Source organism: Periophthalmus magnuspinnatus, chromosome 6 (assembly GCF_009829125.3).
Source record: "Periophthalmus magnuspinnatus isolate fPerMag1 chromosome 6, fPerMag1.2.pri, whole genome shotgun sequence".
NCBI classification, from domain to species: Eukaryota; Metazoa; Chordata; class Actinopteri; order Gobiiformes; family Gobiidae; genus Periophthalmus; species Periophthalmus magnuspinnatus.
Genome location: NC_047131.1, coordinates 30962403 through 30975342, shown reverse-complemented (window position 1 = coordinate 30975342; position 12940 = coordinate 30962403). Strand labels below are relative to the sequence as shown.

Here is a 12940-nt window from a genome sequence, read left to right as displayed (position 1 = left end):
TTTCTTTTACCGCTGTGCAAACATCACATCACGGACCAAACCACGCCCTGGACAGCACCGTGATATGTAAGATACAGCTACGGGGCAGATAAGCACGAGGCTGCGTGTGGAAAGAGCGCGGTGAAGTCATGAATTCCACTGGTGTATGTCGGGAGTGTGAAGAGGAAGTCCGAGGATAGAGCCAGACCATGAGGCAAAGCAGAGATGACACACCGAGCTCAGACGTCACTCGGCGTGGCTGTTTAGCGCCGCTCTACTTCATTGTTCTCGGAAATTTGTCCTCTGCATTTGATCGTCTGGCAGGATGTTGGTGAGGATTAGCGAGCTGCAGGATTAGCCTATTGTGCAGGTGGATGGGGAAACACTGAGCCCTGAGGAAACACGTGGAGACACAGGGAGAGCGTGGAGGTGTGGGCAGGTGCAGGGGAGTGTGGAGACTGTGGGTGTTGTTTAATACAGTTTATTATTCATAAGACACACGCTGCAAAAGGAGCTGAGCAAAATTAAAACTGAAAAAACTCATAAACCCTGACTAACTTTTGATTTTCGCATTTTCCGAGCTATAAATCGCACTTTTTTTTTAGTTTGGCCGGGGGTGCGACTTATACTCAGGTGCGATTTATATGTGAAATATGTTTTTTTCTTCATTATTATGCATTTTTTGGCTGGTGCGACTCTAAATACATAATACAGTCTAAATATCATTACTATTTATAGGCGCCATTTTGAGGACTTTGCCATTTAGAAGATATATATTTGTAATTATTAACTGCAGTGGTGAAGCATAACGCCTAAAAGTACATATATATATTTAAGTATCTGTATTTAAGTCAGTTTTTAAGTGGGTACTTTTTACTTTTACTTCACTACATTTGAGAGACAGTGTGTGTACTTTGTACTGCATTACATTTCTGAACTGGACTGAAAGATAAAAGTATTTTATTATAGTTTAAGAGCTGCTGAAAAGGCTAAAGTTTTATTTATTTATTAACTCGTTCATAATTTGAGCAAATAAGAATATAAATAAAAACAGCTGGAAAAAATATTAAATCAATTGTTTCTGTTAAAAATTCAGCAAAATCGACACATTTGAAGCTTTAAAACAACAAAATATTTTAACTTTTTACTCTTTAACTACATTTTTAAACAGATGCTTTAATATTTTTACTTAAATCGATTTTTCATGTGATACTTTTACCTTTATGTGAGTATTTTTTGCTCTGGTTTCTGTACTTTTACTTACTTTTTTTTCACGTACTTCTTTGTCTTCACTGGTTAATTTCTATGGCAACGGGTGCTCACTTTACTTTTCCTGACTTTTCATGACCCGTGGATATTTTCTACCACATTCTTCATCGTATAAGGCCTCGGCTCATCGGAGGAGTCGTATAAAGCGTTCTATGTCAGCGTCATGCCTCGCTCTGTCCCATTCAGTTTCCAGTTTCTATTTCGGACAATACAAAGATGACCTTGATATGATAAATTATTCACATCAGCCGTGAATGGAAACACACCATTCACTGTTGAGTAAAAGAGAAAAAATCAATATGGCTTGTTATGTGGACGGACGGGAATTTGTTACACACTAAATCAATAATACAAGGATGTCGTCATGTTGTCTGTGTGCTCTGTGGAAATCCCCAAATCCCCATTTAGACCCCCGGCCCGTTCACACACACACGCACACGCACAGACGCACACACACACGCACAGACGCACACAGAAAAAGAAGAAGCAGAGAGGTAGTTGTATTTGTCATGTCTGTATTTTGTCTCATTTTCACAAAACATTTACAGGGGAAGGAAAAGCCTTTCAAGAGAACCTGAGGTATTTTGCGTCAAGCAGCCAAAGGTATCGGGATTTACTTTAAAAACTCGTCTAAACTCATCAGTGTTCTTAGATGCGTTGCTATTTACAATAATAATAATAGTAATAATAATAATATAATCATAATAATAACCACAGTTTTAGCAGGTGGGACAGTCTGCGTCTGCATTGACATGTATAAAAAATAGGACAGGTTGCTTGAGCCTCATGCCTTTTATTGGGACAAAAAGTCAACACTGGAATCAGATTTTATCATAGCTGCAATAGCAGGAGGTCAAAGGTCAGACAGAAAAGCTAATCAGGGCTAAAAGCAAGAAAATACACATGAAACATTATAAATAAATAATCTCGCACCAGGAGAGTCTTCCATTTGGGCTTCATTTCAATCGTTTTTATCAAAGCTTTGGGAAATCAAAACGAATACAAATAGAAAGAGGAGAGTGAAAGAGCTTTATGGACATGCATTGTGCTGATGTACCGGCAGCAGCAGCACGGCTGTACCCTGCACTGGGCTTGGCTCACTGAAAGATCCCCTGAGAATGAAAAGGGTGTGTGTGGGGCCTAGTACATGTACAAGTGCTTACAGTTGTATAGATTTGAGTGTGAGCCTGTCAGAAGCTTTGGTGGGAAGCTTTTGAAACTATGGCAAACAGGTGCTGGCTCTGTGAGGACAGTCTGCACCGCTGGTTGCATATACCTGGTGTTATGCAAGCTTTAATAAATGGCAACTTGTGATTTCAAAATTGAGAATATGGAAATGAGCTCAGAGCGCACGCGGCGGCTCTGACTGACGTTGCATACAAACAGAACAGTCTCTTCATTTAACACTTGAGCTGAGCTGGGACAGTTTTTCACGAGCTCGTACAAAATGGTGCTATTGGAGCCATTCTACCACCAAAACACTGACTCCAGCTTCCACACTTGGCTTTTGTCAATAGTAACTGGACTTTGTCATAGAAAGCAGAAAAGTGCATTTCAAAGCCGTAATTCACTCTCCCAAAGAAGGAACAGCACATATTGCTCATTGGATGTGTGTACTTGTATCATTGTGTTCATAAATACCATACAGCAAATAATAATAATAATAATAACAATAATAATAATAATAATTCAACAAAAGAAAATGAAAATCCACAAAACATTATATTAATTCTCATTACCAGAATGAACCAATACAATAAATTAAACTATAACTGAACAAAAAGTCTATAAGGAGTCCATTAAAATTGCCATATATATTCATAATGTATATATATAGTATTTATCGGTCTGTAGTCAGCCTTTTTGGTGCATGCTCAGTGGTGACCATAGGTGGAATGAGGAGGGGGTAATGGGAGGGTCCATCCCGAATCGTCTTCTCCATCACATGGTTAACACTGATACGACGGGTTTAAGTCTGTGCTTTAGGGAGAACTTTGTCTGGGGTCAAAAGTCTCAAAAATCCTTCATTGTTTTGACGCTGTACCGTTGATAGAGGATGTCCATGCTGATAGACTTGTGCTGTGGTGGTACGTTTAGTCATTTTTGGATGTTACAGAGCACACAGCAGGGGAGAGGTTTGGATGTAGCCGTGCGATAATGTTTTTTAGGGTGAAGCTTTGAAAAGGAAAAACAAGGCTTGGTTCAGATCACAAGCTCAACACCCACATTACAGTAGACCACAGGCAAGCAGGTTCAGTCTGTCATAACAGGAAGTCTCCATATACTGTATTAGGGATGCAACACAACACTTGTCCTGTTTCAGTTCTTTTTTCAACCAAGTAATGAATCCGTACCTTCTGTTACCCCCTTTTCTCCATGTCCCCCAGGTCTGCAATGCACCGTCCGTTAGGCTCTGTCTGTAGTCCTGGTGCAAATGCAAAGAGTTCAGTTTTCTATTTGTCACATAAGTCTTAACACTGCCGATGAAGGGAGCACGTAAAAGTCTGTATCCCTTTGTTTTTGTCTTTGTGCATTCCTTCTAGGTCCATTGTTGCCCCACTGGGACAATTGAGCTCATGTCCATTATCTGTCAGGAGACCTCAATGATTTCCATGCTCCCCGAAAAACTTGACTGCTTCCCGATTTTGCCCAGTTCTTCTCTGGATCGCGTTTCGGAAATGCCGTCCTCAAACTCCATCTGACAGCTGCGTCGCTTGAACTGTTTGTCCGACCCGCCGGTGCTGGCACCGTTAGACGTCGTGGACGTGATGTCTCGGTGGTCTCTCTGCGTTTGTCCCGTAGGGGGCTTCTCCCTTTGGGATTTATCGCGTAACCGAGCACCTTCACTGCACCCAAACGCCACGTAGGCCGAACTGCTCCCTAACCTCAGTGTTGACTCCTCTGCTGTCCCATTGACTCCAAGGTCCATGTCTCCCCCCTCGTCTGCCCCAAAGTGCCAGGGGGCGTCTGTGGTGGGGGTGACTGGAGTGACTGGAGTAGTGGCTTGGACAGTGTCTCTGTGTTTGGTCCACATGGCCCCAGACCCCACATTGGGCAGAGAGGGCAGGGACAGTAATAGTGACCCCTTCAGGCTCTCCTCCCCACACGGGGTGTTGCTGTCCAGGGACAAGCTGAGGGTCTGGGGTGGGTGCTGTGGCTGGGAGTGGACAGGGGAGCTGCTCGAGCTGTGCTTGGCTTTCCTTCGAGGCCTGGACGACCGATGGACTCCGTCAGGACCCCCATGACCCAGCCCTCCGATGCTGCCTCCACTTCCTGGAGAGGGGAACGGCGAGTCGGACGAACTGCTGGGGCTGTCTTGGACGGGAGACTGGGAGCAGACACCGTTCGAAGAGCCTGAACTAGGACTGTCCAGCTTGCACAGCTTAGGGACGTCCTCACAATGTGTGGGTGCCAACGTGGGACAGTGTTGACTTTTGGGGGAGTACACAGATTTAATGTCCAGAGAAAAGGAGCGTTTGAGGCGGTTCGTGTCCATGATCCTCTCTGCAGAGAGGTGCAGGCCATTAAAGCCCTGCTGCAGCGTCGTGGGCGACGGCAGCTTCGGCTCTGAAGGAATCTGCGGCTCTGCCACAGATGACTCATAGCTGCTGTGTCCATTCATTTCCAAACATGTGCCGACCCCATTAACCTCCGAGTGCTGCTTACTGCTGCTCTCAGCATTCTCAGCATCTGAGTTTGAGGTGAGTGCCTGAAGAAGACGAAGTCCTTTTTCAAACTCCAGCAGCTGACCGAGGAAGTTGAAGTTGGGAGAGATGGACGGCCTTCTGTCCTTCACAAACCTGACAGGAAAAAACAAGAAAAAATGTGTAAATTAGTAGGAAAACTCTTTTACAGAAGTCAGATATGTGCTAACTAGACAGGTATTGTAAAGCCTGTTGCCAAGGATTCTACAAATGTTTAGTTCCTCATGAATGGAGGGAGGATCGGAAAGTCGTCTAGCATTTCCTTTAAGAGTGGTTTGTCTTTCTTCAAGCCCTGACACCTTAGCTCAGCTGGTGGTGGGTGGGCGGAGCATGTTTACCTGTAGGCATCGTCTGATGACAAGCCCATTGTCTTCATGATGTATGCAATGGCGATGGTCGCTGAACGTGAGATTCCTGCCAGGCAGTGCACAATGACTCTGCAGTTTGACACCTTGGCTTTGTCTGTAGGGAAAAGGGACAAGTCACAGATTATTATCACACAGATCCTGACACGATTCATGTTTAGGGCAGAGTCTCTGGAGAATATCACACTTTGCTCAAAGCACAAGACATTTCTGGAAACACACAACGGATGTGGTGTATCATTGACTTTGTTCCGTGGGTGGCACGTGGACATTTTTGTGGCATATTAAATGTCTCTGTACTCTTCAGAACTACATGGGAGTGACCGAAAGCTTTCTGCAGTGTCTGATGTAAACTCACCGATAAATTCATTGGTTTTCTCCAGCCAGGGAAGTAGTTTCTCACAGTAGTTATCATTAACTGGGATACGCATAAAATGGCTCTCGCTGATGAAGTCCGGCTTGGGGCAGGTGTTGCTGGCGTTCAGCACATACGTGATACCGTTTTGAGCCATGAGATCCTGTAGAGAGACGTTTAAAAAGAGGTAGGGTCATGTTTTGTTCCCGTGACACAGAATGAGACAGTGATCTGACAGTGATGCATGGTTCAAAGGGCGTGTGTAGTCACCTTGTTGAGGACATCCTTCTGTGATCCCAGGTACAGGTGTGGCAGGATGCGAGTGGGCCCCACGTTGGCCACTGGCAGACAGGGCTGGGACAGGCTCATAGGCAGAGCAGTGGCAGGTTTCCCTTCACACAGACCCGGGAAACAAGAGGAGAACGCAGCAAATCCTCCTACAGCAACAAAAGACAAGAGAGAGTTGGTTAGTTTACACAGCACATTCATGCACTACCGTGAAAACATCATATGAAGTGAACCCCAGTCTTTAAAAACAACATTAGTAGAGCAGACAGACGCTGCATTCACTCAAAGGTGAATCTGGGATACAACGTCTGGGCCCCTCTAGTGCGACGGGAGCAAAAGAGTCTCTGTGTGCGAGTGGGGTGAACTGCAGGGCGGCCAGGAATGTGCGAGCCTGTCCCTTTAAGAGGCAGGCGGCTCCACTTTCAGCATATATGTGTGTGTGTGTGTGTGAGCGCTCGGTTCTGTTTCCTGCATGAGCTCATGTCCTGTAGCGGAGCATTGCGTCAGGCCCGGGGAATGAGAGAGGCCACAGGTGCTGGAACAGAGGCCCAGTGAACATCCCATTCACAATACACACCAACACAAAGCGCGCAAATGTTTACTCTACTTCAGATCGTCACTTTTGCTGTTTGTAATTCACGTTCTGCGTTTCAACAATACATTTTTGCCGCCTCCATCTGTATTAAACATTAGACAGAATATTAAAGCTATCTTCATTCAGTAGAGCGAACGTTTACTCCTGCAAACCCTCACTTTTCCTGTTTCTAATTCGCACACTCATGATTATAGAGAATTACAGTGGTTATATAACAAAAGGGTGGGGGCGCAGCCAAGAGGAGGGGGTGAGGTGTAGTCAGGCCCATTCTTAACCTAAGTCAAACTCCGTGGAATGCCTGAAGGAAACCCAGCGCCCCCGAAATGCGATTATAGGCCCTAATCTTACCGGAGCCCTGCCTGACCCAATCTGGGACGCACCAGTGTAAAGAGAGTGAGAGTGAGACATGACATCACTGCTCTAAAGTAGCACAGGGCACCAAGAACTTCGCCTTCCGTTGTAACGCACACCCAGCTGCGCCGCTCATGTAGCAGCAGTTGGCAAACGTACAGCCAAAGTCCACGCTGCGAATGTGCAAAAAGAGGTCGACAGGTTGCAGAAGCGGGTCATGCACAAGCTAATCCGGAAACGTTTAAATTTGCGAGCGGAGGGTCTACCGTGTGTTTGTTTCCTGCTTTGTAAAGTTGCACGATATGGCGTTAAAACCTATCCAACTTGCGGTTATTCAAGTGTAGTTTCATGCCATACGGTCAAGACGTTATGACTCAGAAACGTCACAATGTGGTGCTATTAAAATTACACAAAACTGGGATTTTCTGCGGTGTTGAGCTGTTCTTTCCATGCTGCAATTTTTGTCTTTGGACCTAGCACGGAGTTGCAACTTTCTTTGGACGTCCATGTCTCTATCTACAGTTCAGTATTAAAATCCAAGCAATGACATCTCCATGGAGACGAGTAGCTTGTCTATTCTCCGCTAGAAAAGTTGCACAGCGCACAACACGTTTGGACTTGTTGCTTTCCCTTTAAGAAATGCATCTCGGGTCGTTCGCTATTAACGGCAACCGACGAGGAATGACATCAGTGCAACTTGTGGGGGGAGAAATTGGGTGGAAGGGGGGGATGGTTAGATAACTAAAGAGCAATCAGATAAGACGAAACAGGAGAGTGTGTTGTGCTAGCTAGCATCTAACCTTTTGACTTCTGTTGTACCGGAGCTAAAAATACTTTCGCCCTCCCTGTGCCACCAGAGCCTCGTTCAGTGGCGCTGGAGGCAGTGCTAATTGATAAAACAGACAAAAGGAGTTCTTTGAAGACTTCCCAGCGTCTCTGTTTTTAAAGTTAACTGGAAACACAACATCATAAATCGCACCGCTTTTAGCCACCGGCGCTACAAGTTCATAGTATGTGAGGAAGTAGAATGTTCCAGGGAATTGTTAAATCAACAGGAAAAGCATCGCGTCAGACAACAATTATTTCCTTTTGGTTGTGAGAACATTGTTAGGGAGTTGTTAGAAAGGCAAGACCGGACGTTCCGATGGAGACAGTGGGAGAAAGTGTAAATGTGAGCAGCGTGATTGAAAACGCGGCTAAAAATACAAATATACAAGTGAGAAAACATTCAAGAACGTGCCATATTGTAAAGAGGTTGTGTAGTTCAGATTAAGAGCGCAAGAGCCACATTTTCCCTAACTTTCTGTTGAAAAATCCAAAAGGTGAACGCACAAATGTTGCAGTTCTATTAGTGACCAGCAGGGGATTGACAAGGGAGGACAAAGTGGTCTTTTGTCCCGGGCCGCAGCGTCTTAAGGGCCCAAAATTGGACCATCCTCCTATCAATGTATGTTAGAGCGGGGCCCATGTGAGGTTTCTTGCCCCGGGCCCTGAAATTTCTGTCGACGGGCCTGCTGACTCACCGTATTACAACAAAAATCTGCTTTTTATTAATATTCATCTGTGTTAAATATGTTTCCCCTGTACAATATTGTGATGTAAAACAACTCATTACATACAACATTAAGGCTGTTTTCATTCAATACAACAAAACACATACAAGACCATAACTTAACCACATTTTTTAGCTTAACCGCTTCAAAAAACTATTCAAAATGTAGACGCAAGTGAGTCATTTGTTACTGGTAGACAACGAATTCCAGATAAGAGCCACTTTAAGAGCTATTACATTACGTTTCCCATTACGTCAACGCAATTACACCTCTCGCAATTCTCAAAAGCCAGACAGAGGTGGTACCCGACGGTCGTTAGCTACGGCAGCAGCAGCAGCAGCAGCAGATAGCGCGTCACCGTCGCCTCATCATCTGCCTTGCGGTTGCCATGGTGACAGGGGGAAGGGGGCCCGGCGACGGCGATGACAGTTGTCCCACACACACACAGGCTCACGTCAGAGGGTCCAAAGGGCGCACGAACACACACACACACACCTACGTACAGTAACTCAAACAGACATGTCCTCACGTTCTCCTCCCATAACCATGACACACGCGCCCATTCCGATCTGACAGCGTGGAGCGTGTTTCTATGCACACAGTACAGTCACCCTGAGGTCACCAAAAATACCCAGTGACACACAACGACACAGCTGTCCATGACTTCACAACGACAACTGGGAGATGAGTTCACCTGATTGGAACAAAGGCACTTTTCAAAACTACCCCGCTTACAATCGTGTTACATCATTTTGGATTGACAGATTTCAGTTTAGAGAGTCACTGGTATTGGATATCTGAACCGATACTGAAAAACTCGCTGGATTTGATATCGGATCAGGTGTTTGGACGTATAAATTGACGTAACAAGACAATTTAATGATCGTAGTTAGGCCAGAAAGTCTCAGAATGTTTAAACTTTTATTTAAACAAAGCTGATTCTGCAGTTATAACAGCTTCTTTCTTATTTTATTTTTTGTTTAAAGTGAAATAAATGCTGTTTTCAGTCTGTGTTGATCAGGTATCGGCAGACACTTAAAGCTATAGTATCGAAAAATCGGTATCGGAACTGTAAAAGCTGGATTGGTGCGTCCCTAAGAGTTTACACAAAAGTCAGTCTGCTGCTTCTGGACTGTTCCAAAGGGAAGAGAGTCAACCGGTAAAAACTTGCCAAACCTCCCATATTTCTACAATGCCGTCATATTTCTCGTACTTTTGGAAAATAAACTTGCCCAGGATGTGAGTAAGCCAATTCTAAACACACAGAGAAATGAGGAAAAGGAAAAAAGCAGGAATAGCCAAACACGGAGCCGGGAAAGAGGGCACTGTGTCGCCCCCGGCAGCGCTCCGCCTGTGACTTCATCACTTATGCAAACTGCAACTGTTGATTTTTCCTACTTGTTCCTGTCAAAACCATACGGCCTACTTCTGTCATGTGATCAAGTGTCTGTCCCTGTATTTAGGCACTTTAAAGTTATTTTTACTACTTTTTCTACACTTTAGATACACACTGAACACAGGAAATATATGAAGCAACATGTATAGACTTATGTAGCAAAGAAAAACAGTTAAATAAGTATTAAATATTTTCCGATGAAGCAAAAGGTGGATAGTTTGAGAATTTGAATTTAAAAAAAAATTTAAAAAAATATTTAAGAGTTTTTTGCTGTATAAAAATGTAGAAAGTAGTAAAAAAAATAAATAAAAAATACACTGAATGAGATGGTACGTCCAAACTTTTGACCCGTAGTGTATATAAATAACCAAAAATGTAAACTCAACAGCACTTATTGGTCTATTATTGAGCTATTTTTAGTCTTGTGGTTTGAGAATACAGTAGAATAAATGTATGTAAATAGATATAGTCTGTGTGAATCGGACACCTGCTGCCTGCGCTGTGGTTAATGGGAGCAGCGCTGTTACATCACCGCTGTTGGACCATTGACTGGCTCATCAATACACCCCTCTCCTCTCCGCTCCCTCCCTCCGTCCGCTCTTGTGTTGCTTTCAGTTGGCCTTTAACTCGTCCCTTAATGGAGTAGAGAGGGGGCACGCACTACTGTGGGACAGGGAGGGGAGGGGGGGGGCGCACATTGATCTATCCTGAATGACTTTCCCCTCTCTGTGCTCCATATCGTGAGAGACATGACGCCATCCTCCGTGCCCCTCCAGCTGTCCCAAAACAACACAGAGGGTACATTAGCATCTCAATGTGACCCCCCCCCCCCACACACACACACCCTCACACACTCCCCCCTCCTTTACCCCAAGCCCCTTGTACTCCGAACATGACATCATTGCACACATGTCCCACTCAGATCCACAAAGAGAGTGCTGCTGCTGCCGCTGCTCCTGCTCCTGCTCGAGCCAGGAGCGGGCACAAGGGGGCCCCGTCTGTCAGAAATGCCTTTATTCAGGGCTATAGATGAGTGAAGAGGATGAGGTCATCGTTTTCTGAGGCAGGCGTCAGGTCCAGGGGGGTGTTAAATACTGTTCCACCACCTCATTGTCTCTGGCTGATGATTAAACTCTTTATTATCTCCTATCTCGCCGGACAGATAGCGGACCTGTGTGACTTTGATCAGCGCGGCCTGTTGTTGCGTTCGTGTTTGCAGCTCCGAGGCCTCCTGCTCTCTGTTCACAGGTCTATTCTCACACTGTGAAGGCTACGTGTGAGTCTGCCTCAGAATAACCCATGAGGAACAATTCTATTTTGAACCCGGATGATAATTGTGTTTCCTTCAATAGCGAGAAGGCTTAAGAGCTAGCCAGCGTGTGCCTAAGTACACAGAAGCCAGTGTGAAGCTCGGCAGGTGTGCTAACGCCTGATATCTAATCTAACTTCCATGCAGCCTGCAAAGTGAAACAGTGCATTTAGTTTAAGCGCTAAATGGGTGATGCTCAAGTCATTTTATTGCGTTACTCTGCTAATAAATCCAATAAAACACAAAGATTGCAAAGAATATTTCATGCAATATTGTGCTGTTTACAGATTATGCAAGACCCAGTGTTTTAAAAGTCCTGCTGTTAAAGTTAAAGTGTAATATTTGGTTTATTTTTGCTGCATCTGTGTGTGAAAGGTGCGATGTCACCTGCAGGGAACGCCGTACTCGTGCCAATAACACAGGGCTTTGTACAGAGGACCGGCTCAGCGTGCGAGACAAACAGAGAGGAAGAGGATGAAAGAGGAAGAAGAGAAGTCTTTGAGACACTTTTACATGTGAATGACCCCAGGCTGAGCTCTGGAGCACTAAGTCACATCACGGGTCAGAGCCCATCACATTTCCTCCTGAGTGAATCTCGCCTTCATGATGTCATCCCCTAATCCCCCCCCCCGGCTTCTCTGTTCTCATAAACACGTAAATAGTGCGAAAACAATTACCGCGTTGAAGGGATGTCTGTGATCTATTAATACAACCTGCTGTAGCCATCAACATCAATGCGGAGCACGTCCAAAAGCCTCTCTTCACTTCTAGCTCGCATTTGCAGCGTGCCTGGACTGGAATACCTCAACAGCTCCTGCCTGCTGTGCCTTTGTGCTCATCTTGCAAGGTACAACGCTCCAACACAAGCTCATAACAAAAGATCAACAATCCATCCCGCTACACTCAACCACAGACGCCAAAAGCAATGCAACACTTTCAGTATGTGTTTCCCATTCACTTGTCAGCCATTATATCATTGCGAGAGCGCTCACACATGCCTTGTCTCGTGCGTCCAGGTGAATACACACCTCGTAGCTCCCTCCCCTCCTTCATTCTCCGGACCCTGATCTTTAGCCTCATGTCGGTCTCCTGCAGCTCGGGCCAAAAGCAGTCCTCCGCGGGGGCAATCACCACATCCAGAGGCATCCCCCGAACGCGCTGGTCCCGCTCACAACAACACAGGCACTGACGGGAGGGGGGGGGAAACGTTCAGAAGCTCCTCTCTCCGCCGGGACGGAGCGATCGATAGCCTTCTGTTGGACAATGTCAACAAAAGGACTGGGGCACGAGTAAAAATCCCATATGCACCAAAGAGTTCCAGATCAAATCATCCAGTGAAGAAAGACAAAAGTCCCGAGTGTCTCTAAACGCGTTCCTCAAAATGAAAAAGTCAAATCTGGCTAAAATCCCTTGTGCTTTGAGTGACCACAAAAATGCAGCGTGGAGATATTCAGAGGAAAGAAGCGGCGATGCGAAAAAAGCGCTGAACGAAAAAGACACCAGTGCATCCAGCTGAAGCGTGTCCGTGCGCCGCCGCTGGTCTCTGTCTCTGAGCTCCGTGCGTCTGAGTCCACAGTTAGAAGGGCACTATTGTTGCTACTCCTCTCTGGCCGCCTCTCATTCGCTCAGTGGCTCTCACACTCCTCCCTCTGCCCCCTCCCTCTCCGCTCTTCTCTCCACAGCTCCAGGGGTGAATGAGCTCACTGCCTCCGCCTCTTCCCTCCCTCTCTCTGGAGCCAGCACTCCGTCATAGCTAATGTCTAAGGCATGTAACCA

General features: G+C 45.6%; 1 protein-coding gene across 3 annotated transcripts in view; it reads right to left on the bottom strand.

Annotated features, from left to right (window-relative positions):
* Positions 1-1746: 1746 nt before the first annotated feature.
* The window catches only part of dusp8a (dual specificity phosphatase 8a), a 54195-nt gene continuing 43001 nt past the window's right edge, over positions 1747-12940 (bottom strand). The window contains exons 1-5 of one of the 3 annotated variants that reach the window (XM_033967453.2): positions 12193-12746; positions 5943-6109; positions 5676-5835; positions 5291-5414; positions 1747-5048 (exon numbers count right to left, since the gene is read on the bottom strand). In XM_033967453.2, the coding sequence (XP_033823344.1) occupies positions 3839-5048; positions 5291-5414; positions 5676-5835; positions 5943-6109; positions 12193-12310 (1779 nt within the window). In that variant the 5' untranslated portion in view covers positions 12311-12746 and the 3' untranslated portion in view covers positions 1747-3838. Of the gene's footprint in view, positions 5049-5290; positions 5415-5675; positions 5836-5942; positions 6110-12162; positions 12747-12940 lie in introns of those variants that run through there. The other 2 variants (XM_033967452.2, XM_033967451.2) reach the window with 2 other exon arrangements.